This window comes from Oryctolagus cuniculus, chromosome 3 (assembly GCF_051225735.1).
Source record: "Oryctolagus cuniculus isolate XC-2025 breed Fujian yellow rabbit chromosome 3, ASM5122573v1, whole genome shotgun sequence".
Classification (NCBI taxonomy): domain Eukaryota; kingdom Metazoa; phylum Chordata; class Mammalia; order Lagomorpha; family Leporidae; genus Oryctolagus; species Oryctolagus cuniculus.
Window position 1 is genome coordinate 139046530 of NC_142869.1, and position 22599 is coordinate 139069128.

Sequence of the window (22599 nt, forward strand, 5' to 3'; positions counted from 1 at the left end):
CCCATTTCTTTCTTTCTTTTTAAATATTTTACTTATTTATTTGAGAGAGGGGGAGACAGAAAGATCTTCCATCTGCTGGTTCACTCCCCAAGTGGCCACAACAGCCAGAGCTAGGCCAATCTGAAGTCAGAAGCCAGGAGCTTCTTCCAGGTCTCCCACGTGGGTGCAGGGGCCATAGCACCTAGGCCATAAACAGCTGGATGGGAAGAGGAGCAATGGAGACACCAACTGGCCCCATATGGGATACCAGAGGCAGAGTCATAGTTTACTCATGTTACGATACTGGGCCCATGACCCCTTTTCTTCATGTGTACCCTTTTGTTAAGTGTCATTTGTAGGCTTGCTGTGGAGGTTGAAAAAGGGTAAATCATCCATCATAGTGAGTGGTGCTAAGCAGCCATTGTATCTGCTCCACTCCACTGTGAACACCTTGGAGCTCAGGATCCTGTATGGCAAGTGGACAAGCTGTTTATACCATTGCTGGATTGTGTATTGCATTGTATATTGGTGGATTAAATAAAGAAATGCGTGTGTCTTCCTTTTGCAAAACAGCCGGCCTCTGATTGAAATAGCTCATTAATTAATGTCACTGCTTGTATTTTCTGAGGGTGATGACAGTTGAATCAACTGCTTTTATGGAACTCCTTATACACCACCCCCAAGCCTTTGGTTAGTTGTTACCTGTCCTCATTTAGTTATGGTAACCCTGGACTGTGGCAGGAGAAGGGCCATCCAGGTGGTTTCTCATGTTGGGCATGGAAGCACTGTGTGCAGCCCACTCCCAGGTCACCCCTGTGGCTGTGTAAGCATGCAGTGTTGGGACTGTGTATTTGTGTTCCCTCCAACTCTGCCCCCCCCCCTTAAGTCCACTCCATCCCCTTTCCCCTAATACTGAAAAAAAAGTGTGTGGGGGGTACTGTGTTGACTATTTGTGTTCCATTAAAAGATGTACCACAAGGTAAAGGGTTCCTTAAAATCCTTTGGTGCTCTTTAAAAGTGGCTTTGACTTTCTTGTATCATTGAAAGTGTAGCTGGCATTTTACTTTAAAAAAAAAAAAACCTTTACAGTTTAAATTTATTACCCTTTACAGAAACCTTGTAAGAAGGTGGCTGATTTTCATTACTTAAATGAAATTTGCTAAAGGACAAGGCTTAGATTTTGTGACTGCTGTGTAATGCTGGAAAATCTAGCAATTATAGGTGGTAGCTGTAACTCTTTGTGTTATCATGACTGTAGCTGACATTTGTCATGCTCTTCCAGGCCTCCCTGTTTGAGGCCTGATGTGGTACCATCTGTACCTCACCTCGGCCTTGGGGGCCAGGGCTGTGACTGAGTCTACCCTACAGAAGATAAACATCTTCCCCAGGCTGCCCCAGCAATGATGATGGACCCAGGATTTGAATCCAAGAGCTATAACACCAGATCCATGCTCTTAACTGTAGGGTAGTGAGCAGTGTCCTACCTGGGAAGATTTGTGAAGTGCACATGAAAGTGTAGCCATTGGGTTTATGACAATAGATAAGTTGTAATACATTCCTCAGGTATGAGGATACCTGAGGAAGTCATGGAAAAATGGAATTCATAAATAAGATTGTGTTGGTGCAAAAAAATTTTGAAATCCATACACAGTTTTCTCATGCATTTTTTACAAATTTATTTTATTTCTTTCAAAGACAAAGAGGTAGAGACTGAGAGGTCTTCTGTCTGCTGGTTCACTCCCCAGGTGGCTGCAATGGCCAGAGCTGAGCCAATCCAAAGCTATGAGCTGGGAACAACTTCTGGGTCTCCCACGTGGGTTCAGGGGCCCAAGGACTTGAGCCATCCTCTGCCGTTTTTCCAGGCACATTAGCAGGGAGCTGGATCAGAAGTGGAACAGCCAGGACTTGAACTGGTGCCCATTTGAGATGCTGATGCTGCAGGCTGGGGCTTTAGCCTGCTGCACCACAGCACCAGCCCCATAATACGCATTTTCTGAAGACCTGTTGTATTTAAGCTCTAATGGGGTCTTTAAAACCCGGTGATTTGCCAACTCTAATATGTCAGGCGGCAGACCCAGGGCCACACCAGGAGCTGTGGTGCTGATACCCTGGCAGGTTGTCTCATCTGTTATCAATTGACTGATTTAGCTACACATAGTATTTATTTACCATTTTAATTGTTTTACCAGTCCTTGTTGTCAGTGAATTCATATGATCAAACCAGTATTATTCAGTTTTTTTTTTGTTTTTGTTTTTTTTTTTTTTTTTTTTAGATCAGAAGCTTTAATATGACATTGGTAAACATTGGGATATTATTGAGTTTGTTCAGTGTGGTGTAGCGCAAGTGATTCTGTGTTCACATGCAATTCTCAGAAGTACAAGGATGGTAAAGTGGCCCCCTTCAGGGACTTAAGCCTCTCCTCAGCTTGTTACTCTGCTGGGAAGGGCAGCTTCATCTCCTGACTGCATGTGGCAGTACAGCCACTGAGTCTGCTGATTAATTCTCACCATTTGGAGTTGGAAAGAACAAGGAGCCCAGGCTATTTCAGGACAATGCAGACAAGGACAGTATCCACTGCATTTCTTTGTCTGAGCTTGTCTCCAATTCTTGTCTCCTTATTGAAACAAGCATTTCTCATACTTCTCCATTCAGCTTAACTGCATGGCTTTCAGAAGCAGTTTGTAGGATTTGCCTCGAGTCTGTTCGTTGAGGAATAGAAATCCAGTGGGAGCCTCAGCTTTTTCAGTAGGAAATTTTCTAGGCTTGAGGAGAGCCCCTGTGGTGTTTTCCTCCACACCCACTAGTAATTAATATCTAAATTAAGAACTCCTGCTCTAGGCCAGCTCTCTTTTCCCGTGCCAGCCCATCTGGCTGCCTGTTGGGGTTCCCTGTGGGACTTCATTAGTTTCTGATATCAACAAAATAAGAAGCGGGCCTAGAGTCTCTTCCTTGAATGTCATCCTTTGTTCAGGTGTGGGAGGAATAAAGTCCTGTGCTGTCACCAGGATCAGAACATAATTTGGAAAGCTGTTCTTGTTTGATTCCTCCACGTTTAGTGTTTGGGAGGAAGCTTCTCTGACCGGGCAGTGAGAGGGCCAGGGGCCAGTGTTCTCACTAAATCTCTGGTATTCTTGACTTACTCCTCCTCATCTGCAAGATGGTACCATTGCTGATTCAAGCAAATCATGATGGAGAGGGCAGGTTTACATTGCCAAGGACATTAACAGTAGGCTGACACTACCATTGGTGTACAGAAAGAAACCTTACAGGACAGCTTGACCAAGCCACGTATTTCACCAGGTGTATTTGAGATTCAGGCAAGGAAGGGACTTTGAGCCCAGCCCCAGATTCTGGCTTCACCTCTGCATTGCTGCTGAACTCTTGAGTCTGACATCACCTGGAGGAATCCAGCCTGTGCTCCTGAAGTGTGTGACCTGGCTCCTCTGCGTGGGTGATTGACAGCCACTGGCCTGTCTGTGGTTAGAGTGATCTCAGCTTTGCTGGCAACCAAAGGCCCTCTGCTGCCTCCTGCTGCTGACGCCAGCCTGGAGAGAGAAACATGCCAGGATATTGTGACAAGTGAAGACAATAGAGGAAAAATTAGAAAAGGTCCTTCCAACACTGTTAGATTTTAAAGAGATCTTTCTACCAAAGCTTGATTTCTTGTCTTTTCCATCCTCACAGTTATTCTGCATCAGTGGTTGTAAGATTGCCCATCAATGTTTGTTGATTTGGGGATACTTTATTAGTTTAAATTTCACTTTTAAAAAGTCCTTGGCCAGCACCGCAGCTCACTTGGCTAATCCTCTGCCTGCGGTGCCAGCACCCCGTGTTGTAGTCCCTGTTGGGGCACCAGATTCTGTCCCGGTTGCTCCTCTTCCAGGGCAGCTCTCTGCTGTGGCCCGGGAGTGCAGTGGAGGATGGCCCAAGTCCTTGGGCCCTGCACCTGCGTGGGAGACCAGGAGGAAGCTCCTGGCTTCGGATCAGCACAGCACGCTGGCTGTAGCAGCCATTTGGGGGGTGAACCAATGGAAGGAAGACCTTTCTGTCTGTCTGTCTCTCTCACTGTCTAACTCTGCCTGTCAAAAAAAAAAAAAAAAAGTAGTCCAAGATGGGGGCCTGCACTGTGGCTGATCACTTGGTTAATCCTACACCTGCGGCGCCGGCATCCCATATGGATGCTGGGTTATAGTCCTAGTCGCTCCTCTTCCAGTCCAGCTCTCTGCTGGGAAGGCAGTGGAGGATGGCCCAAGTGCTTGGGCCCCTGCATCCACGTGGGAAACCAGGAGGAATCACCTGGCTCCTGGCTTCAGATCGGCGCAGCGCCGGCTGTAGCAGCCATTTGAGGAGTGAACCAATGGAAGAAAGACCTTTCTTTCTGTCTCTCTCTCTCACTTCGGATCAGTGCGGTGCGCCGGCCGCAGCGCGCCAGCCGTGGCGGCCATTGGAGGGTGAACCAACGGCAAAAGGAAGACCTTTCTCTCTGTCTGTCTCTCTCTCACTATCCACTCTGCCTGTCCAAAAAAAAAAAAAGTTATGAAATCCAAGTTTTATTGCTAGGATGTACCGTAGAAATCATCAAGTACTACCCTATAACGTGGAAATTGAGACACGTGACTCCCAGAGAAGTTTAATAAGTGACTTGAGAAATTATTAGCTAGTCAATACCAATCTGAATGTTCTTACTTCAATTCTGTCTTTTGTTCTGTGCTTCTGTTGTGCTGGGCCTTGTTTTTGTGAGTTTCCATAGCTTATTTATCACTCTTAGCTATAGTTGTGTCTCGTAGGTTTTGCACTCTTTTGTAGCTATGGAAATGGAAGCACAGAGCACTCAAGCTTACACAGGGGTACCATGGTGAATCAGATGCATGATGGAGCACTCTGAGCCGCAGGGCCTTATTTCCACACTGGCCTGTACTGTGTGTCTTTAATGGTTTGCATTATCCTAATGAAAATACTTGGTATTTGTCCTAGTGGTAAAAGACTTTTCCTTGTGTTCATCGTCAGACATTGTAGTTGGTGATTCTTAAGGAAAATTATTAGCCTAGTTGCATACAATAATCAATTTTTTTTAAAACTCTGGAACCTTAAGTTCTGAGAAGACTTTGCTTGTGTAGAGTGCATTATCATCATGAAGAGCTCCTATGAACACATTTGCACACCAACTCACGGTAACTCTTAGCCGTGTAGCCTCCCACATAGGAGACAGCCTTGAAATGGTAAAAGCAGCCAAGATGGAGGATAAAGGACAACTTGTGTATGAGAACGTGATCAACAAATATTTTTGGAAAGAAAGATACTGACAGTTTTTCTTTGCATTAATATTTGATAAGTGAAATGTCAGTTGGAATAATTTTGTTTAAAATTTCTCAAAATTCTTGTTTTGACCTCTGTAGCTTGGATATCATCCATTTGCCTATCCATTAATTATGCTTCTCAGAATCTCTTGTTCAAATGTTAAAATTGCACAGGAAGGTACAGGAAGTAGGAGTGTGTAGAGCATATGGGCCCATTGAACTGTGTTATCTTCAGGGATGTAACTATATTCCTTATGGAAATACATGAAGATACCCTTTTTAAAAAAGATTTATTGGGGCCGGCGCTGTGATGTAGCGGGTTAAAGCCCTGGCCTGAAGCGCTGGAATCCCATATGTGTGCTGGTTCTAGTCCTGGCTGCTTTTCTTCCAATCCAGCTCTCTGCTGTGACCTGGGAAAGCAGTAGAAGATAGCCCAAGTCGTTGGACCCCTGCACCCACATGGGAGACGCGGCTCCTGGCTTCGGGTTGGTGCAGCTCTGGCCGTTGTGGCCAATTTGAGAGTAAACCAGCAGATGGAAGAGCTCTCTCTCTCTGTCTCTCTTCTCTCTCTAACTCTGACTTTCAAATAAATAAATCTTTAAAAAAGAAAAGATTTATCTATAATTTGAAAGGCGAAAATGGAGAGAGAGATACCTTTCTTTTGTTCTTTTGAAATTTGAAATATAATTTAAGCATATTCTAATATGGTATTCTCTAAAACCATATATATTCCCTAGATTAAAAACCAAAAGTCTTTCCTAGCCTAGTTTTATTCCTTTTATTGATTTTTGCTAAGAACTTAGCAGTATCTCATTAAATCATGTTTGCTTATGCCCATGGTTCATCTAGGGTAGTTTTTGACCACCCCCTGTCAGGAATGAGTAAGCTCTAAGAGGACACAGGTTTGCAATACCATGAAGACAGGAAACTGTTTATTGTTACGTATTCACCACCACCAGCGGTTTGTCTCATTCAGTGGATTCATGCAAAAAATTCTTCCTAAGGAAAAGCTGTTTTCAATGATTTGAAGGGTTTTGGTCCTGTTTCAGTGACAAGTCTTCCTGTTTTCCTTTTCCTTCCAAAATCTGCATTGCCTCTCTCACTTTGTAGTATTGTTGTATTATCCCTGGTATTTGTTTCGCCAGCTACTCAAGGTAGACAGAAGCACTAGGTTTTTGTTGGAAGATTTCTAGTGTTGGGTAAATGTTATGTGTCTTCTGAATTTTTTTCATACTTCTTGTTTCTTTTGAACAAGATGCCTAAATGAATTAATGTTTGAGTATTGATGTTAAACATCTAAAATTTTAAGTGTGCAGGAACATGATATTTTTTATTTTAATGTATTTATTTTAAAAGCAGAGTTGGAGAGAGAAGGAATCAGAGAGAAAGATCCTGCATCCACTGGTTCAGTCCCCAAATGACTGCCACAGTTGGGACTGGGCCAGAACAAAGCCAGGCACTTATTCCTGGTTACCCATCTGGGTCCCAGGGCCCAAACATTTAGATCATCCTCCACTGCTTTTTCCAGGCATTAACAGGAAAGTGGCTTGGAAGAGGAGCAGCGAGGTCCCAAGCCTGTGCCCACCTGCTCTGCCACAATTCTGGCCCAGTGATCTGCATTTTAAAAAAAGTTTTTGTTTTTGGAAATAATTGAAAAACTCATTCTACAATGGAAATAATTCCAGAAAAAAACATTGGTTTTCTGTTCAGGTCACTGGCTGTCCGGTGTTTTTTTGTTTGTTTGTTTTTGTGTTTTTCTTTTAATGTGATAAGCCTGTGAGAATTTTGGTTCAGCAAGTTTCTTTTATTATACCAGGGTGTCTCTCCTCTCCTCTCCTCTCCTCTCCTCTCCTCTCCTCTCCTCTCCTCTCCTCTCCTCTCCTCTCCTCTCCTCTCCTCTCCTCTCCTCTCCTCTCCTCTCCTCTCCCCCCCTCCCTTCCCCTCCCCTCCCCTCCCCTCCCCTCCCCTCCCCTCTTTTTTAAGAAAAATCTATTTGCAAAGGAGAGAGAGAGAAAAATCTTCATTTGCTGATTCATTCCCCAGATGGTCCCAAACAGCTGAGGCTGGGCCAGGCCAAAGCTCTGTCCAGGTCTCCCATGTGGGTGGCAGGGGGTGCTGCTTTCTCAGGCACATTAGCGGAGAGCTGGATTGGAAACAATAGCTGGGACTTGAACCAGCACTCTTTATTGGTTGTAGGCACCAGCTTAGCTTGCTGTGCCACAACACTGCATCAGGCTGTTTTCTTTCTATCTGAATTAAATATTTATTTTCCTTTAGTATTAAAAATATATGCACTTCATTAATAACCAGGAACATGAACATTAAAACAACAGTGAAATACTGCAGGCGAGGAAGCTAAGCCAGCTTCATTTTAGCCTGCTTCACACAGACTCAAATGGTTAAAAATAAAACAGTGGTTGGTCACGATGAAGACATGAAGACATAGACTCCTCATAGATTGGTGGGAACATTGGATGCTGCAGCCACTCTGAAAAACAGTTTGACGGGTCACCTGTCAGATGCGAGTGTTACCATGTGACTCCGCCCAGGAGAAATAACAATTTGTACAAGAATGTGCATAGCAGTATTACTTGTTATAACTAAGAAGGGGTTACAACCCAGATGTCTATCAAGTGATTGAACAAAAACAATGTGTATCCATCCAGTAGATTATTACTTGTTAATAAAAAGGTATGAAATGTTAATACATGCTACACAAGAGTGCACCTTGCAACCATCATGCCAGGTACAGAATATCACTTTCTGTGATTACACTTTTGTAAAAGGTACAGGATTGGAAGAGTACAGGGAGTGACTACTAATGGGTATGGCGTTGTTTTAGTTGGTGATGAAACTTATAAATTATAGTAGTGGTGGATGCAAATTTAAAAGCCATTTAATATATACTTATGAAGATAAACTCTGATATGTGATTGTTTTTCAGTAGAACTTGCACTGAAGATGTTCATGTATGGTTACATTTATTGCCAGGAGCATATGTTGCTTCTGGAAATTATACACGTTGGTTGGTTGTGGGAAGGAGAGCTGGACTCCTTTGGGTGATGGGGTGGGAGGGGGACTTTTACCAGATACTTTTTTGCGGCTGCTGAATTTTGTGCTTTGTGATTATTGTAGCTGTTTTTCAAGTAAGTAAATGTTAAATAATGAAGGTATTAATAGCTCATCTCCTTTCTTGCTGTTACAATGACCAGGTCCTTCAAGGGTTAGATTATCTGCACAGTAAATGCAAGATCATTCACACTGACATAAAGCCGGAAAACATCCTGATGTGTGTGGATGACGCCTATGTGAGAAGAATGGCCGCCGAGGCCACTGAATGGCAGAAAGCAGGTGCTCCCCCTCCTTCAGGGTCTGCAGGTGAGAGAATTGAGTCAGCTTCATTTCCATCTATTTGGGGGCGTCGTGAGCTTGCAGAATCTCATGAAGGCCATTGAGTTAAACCTATATACATCTGGGACCCTTTTTTTGAGAAGAAATTAAATTATATTTAATCAAATCAATTAAATTATATTTTAATATTGTACTTACTTAACCTTTGTCCTCCTTTAAATGCTTAACTGCTGCTTTCTGTACATTTGAACATTTTCTTGAGTTGCCTAGTTATTTCGAGAGTTAGATATAATAACAGGTTTGTAGCCGACCTGTAGTCAGCAGAATTTTTTTCCTAGCTTTGGTTTTGTCAAATGCCTCCAGCTCACCAGTTCACATAGCTATATCAAATTGAAATTAACTGGTACATTTGGAATTAGTTACGAAAGACATGAAAGTGGGGGAGACCTAGTGGCTTGAGTATTGGCATATGGAGGATTTTATTTCTGGCTTTCACAGAATTCAGTGGTGGCAGTGAAGTGCCAGCTGTGCCTTCACACTCTTCACACACATTGTCTGTGCCCCTTGAGTTGCTAGGCAAGCATACAGGCTCGGGTGGAGTGACTGAGGTCTTTGGGAGGTGTGCTGTCTCTGGTCTCATTTCCTACTGATTAGGATGTGGTTTAGAATATGCAACCAACCTGTCAGGCTCTTGACATTGGGAGGAATCTAATCATGGGATTTCCAGAATGCTACATACTTGTGGCAGTGTTTATTTAATTCATTTGTGGAAAGCTTACAAATAGATTGCAAACAAATTTGGTTCAGTGACAATGTGCTCTTTGTGAACTCTTCTCCATTTTCTTAAGTCACCTTTTTGTGTTTTAGGGTTGATTGTTTTTACAGTTTTATATAGATAAGAGAAATGGTTCAGGATCAATGGTATTGCTGTGCCTTTTAAGAGCCAGTTATTGGCCGGCGCCGCAGCTCACTAGGCTAATCCTCCACCTGCGGCGCTGGCACCCCTGGTTCTAGCCCCGGTTGGGGCTCTGGATTTTGTCCCAGTTGCTCCTCTTCCAGTCCAGCTCTCTGCTGTGGCCTAGGAAGGCAGTGGAGGATGGCCCAAGTGTTTGAGCCCTGCACCCACATGGGAGACCTGGCTCCTGGCTTCACATCGGTGCGGTGTGCCGGCCGTAGCAGCCATTTGGGGGGTGAACCAACAGAACGAAGACCTTTCTGTCTGTCTCTCTCTCTCTCACTGTATAACTGCCTGTCAAAAAAAAAAAAAAAAAAAAAAAAAGCCAGTTATTTCAGAGTTATTTCAGATGCCTAAACTTTTTGAATCCCTATAATTAAGAAGCTCTGAATTTGAACAATTTTTGAAGTTAGATAGCCTTTAAGAGATAGTAATTATTTTATTTTGCAATTTGAATTACCTATGTAAAGATATGTATTTATTTTCTTCTAAACATCTATTTTATTTTATTTTGTTTTAGTGAGTACGGCTCCACAGCAAAAACCTGTAAGTACTTAACAAATACATCTGTGTTCATTTTGTCATCAGGGACTGCTTACTATAGCGTTTCCCAAAGTATGACAGATGTTCTGATACATACTGAAGAGTAGACATGTTTATGAATGCTGTGTGAGTTGCTGTTGGGTTAAGATGAAATGCTTTCTTCAGGGCTGCAGTAATTAAAGGCCTACCTTCCTTATTCCTTTCTGGAGTGCCGTTGGCCACATCTGGTGAAATGTGAGGTTTGAAGTGTGATTGTTTCCAGGTCATTTACATTATTTCTGGTTGGCTTCCACGTTACTGCTGAAGTTCTTGTTCAGAACAAGTTCTGAAGTTCTTGTTCCAGTTTGTTTTCTAGCCAGTTATTAATTATGAGAGTGTTACCTATTTTGTGGCTCTATCAAAACACTATATCCAGTACATCAGCCCTCACTTTGAGGTGGGAGTTCAGTTCAAGTTGTGGGGGTGGGAGGCTGTGGTAATTGGGCTTCCTCATCTGTGAGGAGCCCAACGCGTTCCCTTAATTCTAGAGCAGCTTGAGATTGCTGGTTCTGTGGAAGACTCCAGACTGTCACTGCCAGTGCTTGCAAGTCACATGGCCATGGCCGTGGTATTCCCGCAGTGCACTTTGTATGCTCATTTCTTTGAATTCGTCCTGTCTTGGCTGTTGATAACACTGAGAATGTGAGAGCCAGACACCCAAGAATATTTTTGACCAACAGTGACATACACCTCTTTTGGCAGGTGTTTTGTTTTGTTTTTGTTTATTTGTGGCAGTAAGATGAGATGGTGTTACTTTGTACACAGGCAGCAGCAAATAAAACTTGCAAGAGGAGCTTCTTGTTCAAAGCCAAGAGTGTTGCAGGATTTTCAGTTCTTTCAGAGTTAAGTGGTGCAGTCTTTTGGGTTTGAACTCTCACCTTCTAGAGCAGGGCCTGATGGTAGACCCCACATGTGGTTTCTGCCTGCACTGAGTTCTTTTTTTACCACAACCCCAACCGCAAGGTGGACTTATGTCTGAGCTTGTGCCTGTCAGTGGGTAGGACACAGAAAAGCAGTTTGCTGGCATCTGCTATGCTGCCAGCACTTGTACTATTGGGTGGTACTTGAAAAAGATGGAAACTGACCTGTGGTGTTTTCTTAACATTGTAGATAGGAAAAATATCTAAAAACAAAAAGAAAAAGCTGAAAAAGAAGCAGAAGAGGCAGGCAGAATTATTGGAAAAACGCCTGCAGGAGATAGAAGAACTGGAGCGTGAAGCTGAAAGGAAAATAATAGAAGAAAACATCACCTCAGCTGTACCGTCCAACGAGCAAGATGGTGAATACCGCCCAGAAGGGAAACTAAAAGCGGCAGGGCTGGAGGAGACCGCCGAGGAGGAGACCGCAAAGGACAGCGGTCAGTGGGGCCTGGGGGCTGCTCGGTGCTGGGGGCCTGCACCTACTTCACACTGCCTCTTCAGATAGTGAGACCGTTCCCTGCACCTCCGTATTGGCAGTATCAGAGATAGGCTGGGCCCTCACTTGCAAAATATGGGCCAGGAATACGGTAACTTCTCAACATAGGGTTTAAAGTACAGAAAATGTCTGAGAAGCACAGAGTCTGTCTTACTAGTGACAGTCCTTCCTTTGGTTTGTAAGTAACCTTTGGCTAATTGTTGGGCACCACAAAAACCCTTTCTGAAGGCTGCAGAGGAGAAGGTAGAAATTGAAGTACAACATTTTTTAATGAAGATTTTCCCTAAAAGCTAACTTATCCTGAGAATAGGCCAATTAGTGAGTAAACAAAAATTAAGATTTAGGAAACCTAAAGGTTTTACCCCAAGGGTCAAGAGGCATTCACTCTGTGATACATAAATGAAGCACGGCCAGGTTCAGTCTTGTGGAAGGGGAGGTAAACACCCATGTCACAGAGGGAGAGGGTGCTAATTTCTAACCCATCCACTTTTTAAGGTGACGCCGAGGACCAAGATGAGAAAGAAGATGCCGAGAAAGAAAACATTGAGAAAGATGAAGATGATGTTGAACAGGAACTTGCGAACCTAGATCCCACCTGGATAGAATCCCCAAAAACCAATGGCCATATAGAGAATGGCCCCTTCTCACTGGAACAGCAGCTGGAGGAAGAAGAGGATGATGAAGATGACTGCCCAAATCCTGAGGAGTATAACCCTGATGAGCCAAATGCAGAAAGTGATTACACGTATAGCAGCTCCTACGAACAGTTCAATGGTGAATTGCCAAATGGACGACATAAAATTCCCGAGTCACAGTTTCCCGAGTTTTCTACTTCTCTCTTCTCGGGGTCCTTAGAACCTGTGGCCTGCGGCTCTGTGCTGTCCGAGGGATCACCACTGACCGAGCAAGAGGAAAGCAGTCCATCCCATGACAGAAGCAGGACCGTTTCAGCCTCTAGTACTGGGGATTTGCCAAAAAGTAAGTGTCCCTTCCCATCAGCTGTGTCTGTGGTGGCCCTAGGGTCGTGCCTTTGACAGATCCTGTGCATGGAGCTGGCTGGAGGCGGTGAAGCCATGGATGTGTGTGCTCGCCGTTCTCGTGGCCCTGCTTGTATACTTGGGAGCAACATGGATTAAAAATAAATTTTGTGCCGCTAGGCTTTCTCTTGGTCTCAGCAAATGAAATCTCCTTTCTGGGTTTTTCTCATCCTTCTATGTTTAGTCAGTGACATCACACATTTCCTAGAACTTAGTGGGTTTCTGCAGTATGTTGTTTTGCTTATAATTTGTGACGTCTTTGGTCTGGTATTGTTATTTTTCGTTTTTCTTTTATTTCTGTTTTTAAAAGTGTGCCTCCTCTATAGCTATATTGAGAAAGAAATGTCATAATTTATTCTGATAGTTGTTCCTGATTATAGGACCCTGCTCTTGATGAGTGCCTGGGATAATAATTTTAGAGAAAGTGGCATGGATTTAAATGTGATGACAGGTTGTGTATTGAATCTTGTGTTACTGTCTCTCTACCTGAGGCCCTGACCTACTTCGGATCTTTATTTCGGGAGCGTGTCACGTGACATGCTGCTGAGTGACTTCAGTAAGCAAATCACCACTGATTTCCACTCGGGCCCACAGTGGAAAAGCTCAGAAACCTCCTCTGCTCCCTCTGCTGACAAGAGTGCTTAACACACAGTGAGCAGCTGCTGAGCACCCTGCCAGCGGCCCCTTCCACATGTGCAAAGTGGGGAACAGAGAAGAGGGAAGTCTTCATCCACTGGTTGACTCCTCAGATTGCCAAAATGGCCTGGACTGGTCCAAGGTGGATCCAGGAGCCAGGAACTCCATCCAAGTCTCCCATGTGGTTGGCAAGGACTCAAGTCCTTGAGCCATTACCTTCTGTCTCCCAGGCATATTAGTTAGGAACTCATGGCCAGCACCATGGTGCAGTAGGTTAATCCTCCACCTGCGCTGCTGGCATCCCATATGGGTACCGGTTCTAGTCCTGGCTGCTCCTCTTCCTATCCAGCTCTCTGCTATGGCCTGGGAAAGCAGTAGAAGATGGCCCAAGTCCTTGTGCCCCTGCACCCGCCTGGGAGACTGGGGGAAAGCTCCTGGCTCTTGGCTTCGGGTCTGCACAGTTCCGGCTGTTGCAGCCACTTGGGGAGTGAACCAGTGGAGGGAAGACCTTTCTCTCTGTCTCTTCCTCTTACTGAATATAACTCTACTTCTCAAATAAATAAATAAAATCCTAAAAAAAAACAAGTAAGGTGCTGGATTGGAAATGAAAGTATGAATTGATCCCAGGCACTCCAGTATATGGGATGTAGGCATTTCACGCAGTAGCTTAGCCTGCTGCACTGCAGCACCACCTCCCCCTACTCCCACCCCCATTACTGTGGCAGCTTATTTACATAGATTACTATAGAAATTAATTCATAACATACCTTATATATTATTTTGCAGGTAGCAGCTTAGGCAGTTGCTACAAACACATTAAGTGAAATTCTAGGCCAGAGAAATAGCTGTGAGACTCTTTTTTTAAATTTTTATTTATTTTAATGGCAGGCTTACAGAGAAAGAGCAAAATTTTGCATCTGCTGGTTTACATGGTCACAACAGTCAGGGCTTGGCCAGGCTGAAACTAGGATCTTAGAACTCTGTGTGGGTCTTCCATGTGGGAGGCAAGGACCCACGCACTTAGGCCATTGTTTGCTGCTTTTCCAGGCACAGTTATGTGGAAAATGGATTGAAAGTGGAGCAGCTGGGACTTGAACTGGTGCTCATGAGATGACAGTCTCAGCAGCCAAACCAGGTGCACCACAACACCAGCCCATGGTCTTTGATGTCTTAACCAATTTGATCCTCAGTTTGTTCCTCCATCAAAGGAAAGAAATGGCCACCTCATGGTTGTTACTAGCATTGTGTCAAATAATACAAGTAAATGAGGGGCTGGTACTGTGATGCAGGGGGTTAACGCCCTGGCCTGAAGCACCGGCATCCCATATGGGTGTCAGCTCTGGTCCCGGCTGCTCCTCTTCCGATCCAGCTCTCTGCTATGGCCTGGGAAAGCAGTAGAAGATGGCCCAAGTCCTTGGGCCCCTGTACCTGCGTGGGAGACCTGGAAGGGGTTCTTGGCTCCTGCCTGCGAATCGGTGCAGTTCCGGCCATTGCGGCAAATTGGGGAGTGAACCAACGGTTAGAAGACCTTTCTCTCGCTTTCTGCCTCTACTCTGTATAACTCTGACTTTCAAATAAATCTTAAAAAAAAAAAAAAAAGTAAATGGGATAGGTAAATAAAAAACACATAACACATAGTTAGACTAACATATGAGGACGTCCTCAGAGAATATAAGTAGCTCTGATAGTTCCCGCCTGTCATGTGTGAGGCCCATGCAAGTTGTAAGACTCAACACAGTCACTTGGCAGGTAGCTTGTAGACCCTGAGCCCATGTGTCCTGCTCCTGGTCCAGCTCTGTCTACCACAGCAGGATGCACATAGGGAAGGGGAAGAAAGTGGGTATTGGTTTAGACCTGGAAAGAGAAAAATCCAGTGTGAACAGGAGAAGTAGGGGGAATTTTAGATTGAGGTCCATGAATGAGTGATGAGGAAAATTCCTGATTAGGCAAAATATAAAATCCCAGTGGAGATGGGCTGTTAAACTCGGAGCACATTTCTTGTATGTAAAGCGCATTCAGGCAGTCTGTCCGAGCTGTCCATCATTCCTGACGGGCTCGAGGCTGTGCTGCCTCTCCAGCCTGTCTGTGTTGTCTCACAGCTTACCTGTGGCCCCACACTGCTGACCCTGCTGGCGCCTCACCCCAGCCTTGGTCTCCCCTGGCGTCCTGGCTCTGCTTTAGCCTGCTGCTTCTCTGGGAAGTACCCTGGTGTCTTTCGGGCATCTAAGATGTTGATGTCTCCTGCTGTCTATTCTCAGTCCGGTTCCTTTGCCATGCCACAGCCTCTCACCAGCTTGCCTGAGCCTGCCTTCTGATTTCTGCTGTCTTCTGTGTGGGATTGATGCCCAAATCTACAGTCATTCATTCAGTGTGCTAAACCCTGTTTTGAGTACTGAGGAACAGCTGATCAACAAACAGCAGTGGGCGTGCCCTATTTGCAGGGTAGGCAGCCAGAGAGAACTGACTCACGGTGGACCCTGCTGAAGGAGAGACTCAGCTTACTGGGGTTGATGTGTGGCCAGCAGCAGTGGGCAGGCAGGGGCTGCTTTCTATGTTGTCTAGAACTTGGTGAGCCCCACCCAAGCCTAGCATTTAACCAGAGAAGACAGAGGAGGTGAGGGAGCAAGTTGAAAATCCAGGACACGTGTTCCTGGGAGAGAACTCCCTCACCCAGCTCTCCTGTGCGCAGGGGCCACTGCTCCCCACCTATTGATGTGACAGCTCCGTCTCTGTCTATACCAGAACACAACTTTCCCCGGCAACCTGCCAAGCACACTGTGCTCCTGCATCAGCCTTGCTGTTCCTCTTTTCTCCCCAGTCCAGCATCCTGCCCTGTGTCTGTTCCTCCTCCTTGTTCTCCTTGCCTTGTCCCTGCTGTGGTCGCCACTACCTCTGCTGAGCTGCTGCAGAGCTTCCTTGCTGCTGTCGCGACTTCGCCTTCACTCTGGCTGTCAGCCCACCACCTTTCAGATCATTCTTCTGAGTTGCTGTAGGGAGTTTTTGCAATAACACGGATTAGCTCAGTTTATCCCCTGCTCCATAGTGGAGCCTGTGTGCCCACACATTGAGGGTGCAGGAAGGAATTATGAGAACATTTCCATATGTTAATTTTATTTTATTTTGAAAGAATAGCACAGTATGGACTGGCATTGTAGTGTAGTGGGTAAAGCCACTGCTATGGTGCTGGCATTCCTGCAGGCACCAGTTGGAGACCTGAGTGCTCTATTTCTGATCCAGCTGCCTGCTACTATGCCTGGGAGAACAGAGGAATGGCCCAAGTCCTTGGGCCCTGCACCCACATGGGAGAGCTAGAAGAAGCCCCTGGCTTCAGACAGGCCCAGCCCCAGCCTCAGCCATGTGGCCATCCAGGGAGTGAACCAGCAGATGGAATCTCTCTCTGCCTCCGTAACTCTGTCTTTCAAATAAATAAATAATCTTAATTAAAAAAAAAAAACACAGTAAACAACTGTGTATTCTCCTCATAAATTCAGAAATAATATTGTGGCACATTTGTGTGTGTGTTTGATACAGCCCCTGCCTGCCACATACATAGAGTACATAGGGTACTACTCTTGTTAGTGCTTGCACTCCTCTCCTACACAGTGAACACAGACGTGGCTGTTACAACAGTGATGCCATTGCCACAGGCAAGAGTGGGGGTCAGGTCACAGTCACACCCACATTTGTTCGATTGTCCTAAAGCTGTGTTTTCGTTTTCCCCGGCCCAACATGTGATAAGCCTTCTGAGTGTGCTTGCCGTGTGTCCCCTGGCATGCTTCATCTCTTCTGCGCTTTTTTTTTTTTTTTTTTAAAGATTTATCTATTTATTTGAAAGTCAAAGTTACACAGAGAAGCAGAGAAGGAGAGTCGGGGCGGGAGGTCTTCCATCTGCTGGTTCACTCCCCAACTGGCCAAAACAGCCGGAGCTGGGCCAATCTGAAGCCAGGATCCAGGAGCTTCTTCCTAGTCTCCCACACAGGTGCAGGGACCCAAGGACTTGGGCCATCTTCTACCACTTTTCCCGGCCATAGTAGAGAGCTGGATCAGAAGTGGAGTAGCCAGGATTCTAGCCAGCACTGCAGGCAATGGCTTTACCTGCTAAGCCACAGCGCCGGCCCCAATAACCACAGTATTGAAATCACTGCTGAGATCATGATATTAGTTCATGGTCAGACAAATGAGTAACATCTGGTTCTAGTCTTCTGCTCTTTCCTTTCTCCCAGTTTTCCATTCGTGATCACAGTTTTACTCTGCCCAACACACATACCATCTGCAGTAGTTCCATCAGCTGCATTAGGTAGAAATGGAAATTCTTGAGGCTGGCATTGTGGCAAAGTGGGTTAAACTGTCCTACTTGTAACATTGACGTCCCACATTGGAGTGCAGTTTGAGTCCTGGCTGCTCCGCTTCCGATCCAACTCCCTGCTAATGTGCCTGGGAAAACTGCGGAGTATGACTCAAGTATTTGGGCCCCTTGCCACCCATATGGGAGACCGGATGGAGCTCTTGGCCCCTGACTTCACCTGAATAAGCCCAGGCTTTTGATGCCATTTGGGGAGTGAACCAGTGGGTGGAAGATCTTTTTCTCTCTGTCTCTCCCTCTCTCTCTCTGCCTTTTGGTTAAATTTAAAAAAGAAAGGAATAGGAATTGGTGTTTCTCACTGATCCCAGCCTCTTACCCAGAAAAGTTTTCAGTATGGTTAAATTCTAGGGATGCAAGGGCTATTACTTTGGTGTAGTGGGTTAAGTAGCTGCCTGCAATACCAGCATTCCATATAGGTGCCAGTTAGAGTCTCTGCTGCTCTACTTCTGATCCAACTCCCTGTTAATGTGCCTGGGAAAACAGTGGGAGATGACCCAAGTCCTTGGGCCCATGCACCCACATGGGAGACCTGAATGAAGCTCATCGCTTTGGATTGGCCTAGCTCCAGCTGTTACGGCCATTTGGGCAATGAACCAGCGGATAGATCTCTTTTTTCTTATCTCTCTCTCTCCCCACTGCCTCCGGCTCCCACTCCCTCTCCAACTCTGCCTTTCAACTAAATCAAATCTTTTCTGTTTTAAGATTTATTTATTTACTTGACAGGCATAGTTACAGACAGAAAGGTCTTCCATCTGCTGGTTCACTCTCCAAGTGGCCGCAATGGCAGGAGCTGCCAGGAGCTTCTTCCCGGTCTCTCATGTGGGTGCAGGGGCCCAAGCACTTGGGCCATCTTATGCTTTCCCAGGCCATAGCAGAGAGCTGGATCAGAAGTGGAGCAGCTGGGACTCGAACCAGCACCCATATGGGATGCTGGAGCCACAGGCAGATGATTAACCCACTGTGCCACAGCACCGGCCAAAATAAATCTTCAAAAAAAAAAAAAAAATTAAAAAATTCTAGTGATGCAGCAGAGATAGGGTCTCCTCATGTGATCATTTTTGGGGAGATGCTCAGCTTTCCCTTACAGAATGGTCACTTGATCACCCTGTACATCTTCCCCTCAGGGAGCTGTTTTTTGTTTCCTTCAGGGAAAGGGGTGTGGCCTGGGGGCTGGTAGTTGTCAACAGGCACTACATGAACATGAGGCAAGACAAGTTTCATTGAGAGTTTGTTTCAGTCCTTATCATTAGACTAGGGTGTATACATTGGCAAGTAATAGAGAAAAGGTTGGAGCCATGCTTAAGAACATAAAACTTGTTCCTATGAGTAATTGGGCAGGTGGCAGGAGAGGGCAGGGTTCTCTTCTGTTAGCTGCTAGAGTGGGAGCACATATCTTGACTATTCCCCTCTCAAGGACAAAGGCCCTCGAACAAGGATGTTGCTGATTTTGCCTGTGGGGTGTTATGTGGAGTCTGTTCATTTGTCATGCAGTGACTGTTAGCCCAGCCTGTGCTGCTGTAATACAGCCCACAGACTTGTCTCACACCAATCCTTGTTCCCTAACATGATCTTTCTCTAACAGTCCAGAGAGATCTTTCTTTTCATTTTTCTAAGACTTATTTTATTTATTTGAAAGACAGAGACAGAGGTAGAGCCAGAGAGAGAGGTCTTCCATCTGCTAGTTCACTCCCCAAATGACTGCAATGGCCATAGCTAAGCTGATCTGAAGCCAGGAGCTTCCTCTGGGTCTCCCACGTGGGTGCAGGGGCTCAGGCACTTGGCCCATCCTCTACTGCTTTCCCAGACCATAGCAGAGAGCTGGATAGGAAGTGGAGCAGCTGGGACTTGAACCAGCGCCTACATGGGATGCCAGCGCTGTAGGCCATGGCTTTAACCTGCTGCACCACTGTGCTGGACCCCAGAGAGATCTTCCAAAAGCCTATCCCATCATCCTCTCCTTCCCCCTACATAATGATGTAATGTGTGCCACATAAAGCCATGTTCCGCAGCGTTTCTCACTGAAGCTGACAGGCTGTCCGTGATCTGTTCCCTCTGCCGTCACCCCTCTCTCTGTTTGCCTGACTCATTCTCCATCATTCGCATTGACTGCTTCCTAAAATGCCTCAGAATCATGAGCTTGTTTCTGCCACTGGGCCTTTGTACTTCTTGTCTTTGCCTAAAACTTGTTGCCTCCTCCAACCCTATCTCCCCTACATAACTTCCTTTATTCAGGCCTTTTTAAATGTCTCATTTTTAGAAAAAAAAACTCTCCTGAGCATGCTTATCCATCTCTCTGTGCTGTTTTTGGTCATAGTGCACACAGCTGCCTGACACGGTGCACAGATGAGTTACCTGTTTGGTCGCCCTGGTGTCCAGCTGGTCCACACAGTTCCCAGTGTGAAGTGTGTGGTTTTCTTCATGCTGTGTTCCCGGTGCTGAGGCACACGGAGCACATAGGGGGCGCCTCAGTAGCTCTGTTGCTGGCGTTAAATCTGCTCCACTGCTTCCTTGGGCCTGGTGCTGAATCTTGGCCGTGTAGAGAGGTTGTGCATGCTTACCTAGGAAGGCAGTCTTGAACTGCACAGAGTTGACTTGTGCCTCGGGCACCCACGGGGGTGGAGGCAGGCCACTGGTGCTATCGTGCTGATTTCTGGGACAGCCACATGTGGAATTATCGCAGAGTTGCCCGGAGACCTGCTTGTCAGAAAGGGAGTTAAGCCTCCCACCCCCCTTCCAAGTGAGCTCTCCCCACGCAGTCTTTCCTGGGTGGAAGGGAGTGCCGCTGCAAGCCTTCTGTTTTGGTAGGAAGACAGCTCCAGATTGTCCTGTTTCTCTTATCAATGAGCAGGGCTGGGAAGGCTGCAGGGGCAACTTCATCAGAGGCGGTGATTGCTCCCAGCAAAGCCGAGTGCTCACTGGCTTTTTGGAGTGCTACGGTAAGGGAAACTTGCACAGGAGCCATCACGGGGGAAAAGAAAGTCAGAAATAACTGTTATGGTTGTGTTCTTACACAATTAAATGATTGGAGAAATTGCCCCTTGTCACTTGCAGTGCATTGTGGGCTAGGCAGTTCTTTACAGATCTGAACCAGGAGCAGAGAAGCATGTCATCAAAGAGATTCTGTGTGGGGATACAAAGAAAGGGTACTTACCTGTGTGTGATATGGCTTTGAAATTGTATTTCCTCCTGCTTAATTGAATTATGCAGCTCTTGGCAGGTGTCTTTAGAAACAACTAGGGGTGGGTAGCAGGTTACAAGTCACCTCCTTCCACTAGGGTACCCTCAGACAACAACTGACGCTCAGAGTCAGTATGGGAAAAGGAAATGAAATCTCCCTGGGGGTGGTGGGGGCACAGGACATCTGTGTACTTACTGTAGCTCCGCCCTGTTCCCTCAGCAGAACTTTAATCTGCATCATGGTGTGTGTTCGGGGAGCTCCCCAGGCCTCCAGTGGCCCCTGGCATGGGTGGGTCCTGGCTGGTCCTGGCACAGCAGAGCCTTGGAGCTGGCCAGTTAGCCAGATGTTGCCTTAACTCTCCTGTGTGTTTGGAGTTTATTGTTTCTGTGGTCGGAAGGGGGTGGCTCCTTTCTCTTCCTCTTCCTCCTCTCCTGAAAACTAAGCCTCGAAGTTTGTCATTTGCCAGTCTTTGAACTTGGAGGTGTTAAAACTTAGAGTTCAGTTCAGCAAGCCTCAGATTCCATTGTTGTTCCTGGTGACTCCCCTTGGTTAAGTGACAGGAGGGACCATCTGGTGTTGTCATTCTGTCCCTCAGGTGTGTATCCTGTAGCTCTGTTCTGTTATCCAGGGATATGTTTCACCCTTTCCTGTGGGTGCTTGTGCTGCCTGTGTTCTTGTTTCCTGAGTGTTCTGTGTCTTCCTCGGCGCATCCCTGGCCTCCCAAGGGGCTGCATCGTGGATCCGCATCCTCACGCAGACAGATAAAGGCTAGGGCAGGTAGCACAAAGGGAGCCACTGAGCTTGGCCAGGCCAGACCAGTCCACAAGTCTGAGGAACAACTCTTGAGAGCCAGAACGTCAGCCAGAATTCTCTTAGCGTTTCCTGGGGGCTGCCAGTCACGAGCCCGCTGACTGTCAGCAAGGCTGGCTCCCTGCCTGTCAGGGCTTGCCGAGGAAGCAAGCCTGTTTTTGTGCAGGGCCTCTGCAGCTCTGTGCACCCACAAAGCTGCGGCTTTCATTTTAGTAGGGCTCAGCTCAGAGTGAACAAAACGGCTCTCCGAGGTGGGTGTTCAGGATTCTGCATGGAGCAGGCTTTTCTGTTGAGTCTATAAATACCATTTCAGAGTCACTTCTAAAATAAATAAAAGCCATGGTTACATTTCATCCTCCCCAGAAATCTCAGCTCCTAGGTCACTTTGAGGTTTGGTGATGAAGGTGCTGCCTCACTTTAAGATGTTCTTTTGGGCCTCACCAAGGTTTTTGTTTTTTTTTTTTTCTTTCTGTCACTTGCCCTGTGATGTAACTGTGTGGTACAGCCGTGATCCAGACCTGTCTGAGAAGCTCTTCTGGCCCCAAAGCTCTAAGTCACCTGGAATTCAGAGTGACCTGAGCCTTGTCACGAGTTCATGAGCAGCCCCTAGGCCATCTCTGGAGACCTCTGTTCAAGCATCTTCCTTATCTGAAACTAAGCCAGAACAGATTAGTCCCTGCCTGTGATCTGTAGGTGTTAGAATAGCTGTCAACTAGCCCTTGAGGCTTGTGTCTGCTCAGCCTAAGCAGAAGCTGTAGTGGGGATGCAGGTGGCAGGTGAACCACACTGCTGCCTGGGGGTTCCTTGCAGTGGTACTGCACCAACGGGCTACGGGCTACGAATGGCCGATAATGGGTGAGTTCCCATATGATGAACAGCCACACAGATGCAGGCTAAGAATGAGGCTGGCTGTTCTAGGACTGACGGAGACGCCAAGAAGTCAGAGATAAAAGAAGAAAGGGCCAGACTGTCCAAGGGGCCCTTAGGTGGTCTA

The 22599-nt window shown here is 46.1% G+C and overlaps 1 protein-coding gene across 26 annotated transcripts in view; it reads left to right on the forward strand.

Annotated features, from left to right (window-relative positions):
- SRPK2 (SRSF protein kinase 2) overlaps nucleotides 1-22599 on the forward strand; it is a 280381-nt gene that overhangs the window by 239347 nt on the left and 18435 nt on the right. For all 26 annotated transcript variants that reach the window (XM_051849705.3, XM_051849710.3, XM_051849701.3 and 23 more), the window contains 4 exons: nucleotides 8490-8655; nucleotides 10104-10129; nucleotides 11276-11522; nucleotides 12077-12559. In XM_051849705.3, coding sequence (XP_051705665.1) covers nucleotides 8490-8655; nucleotides 10104-10129; nucleotides 11276-11522; nucleotides 12077-12559 — 922 coding nt within the window. The remainder of the gene's footprint in view (nucleotides 1-8489; nucleotides 8656-10103; nucleotides 10130-11275; nucleotides 11523-12076; nucleotides 12560-22599) is intronic.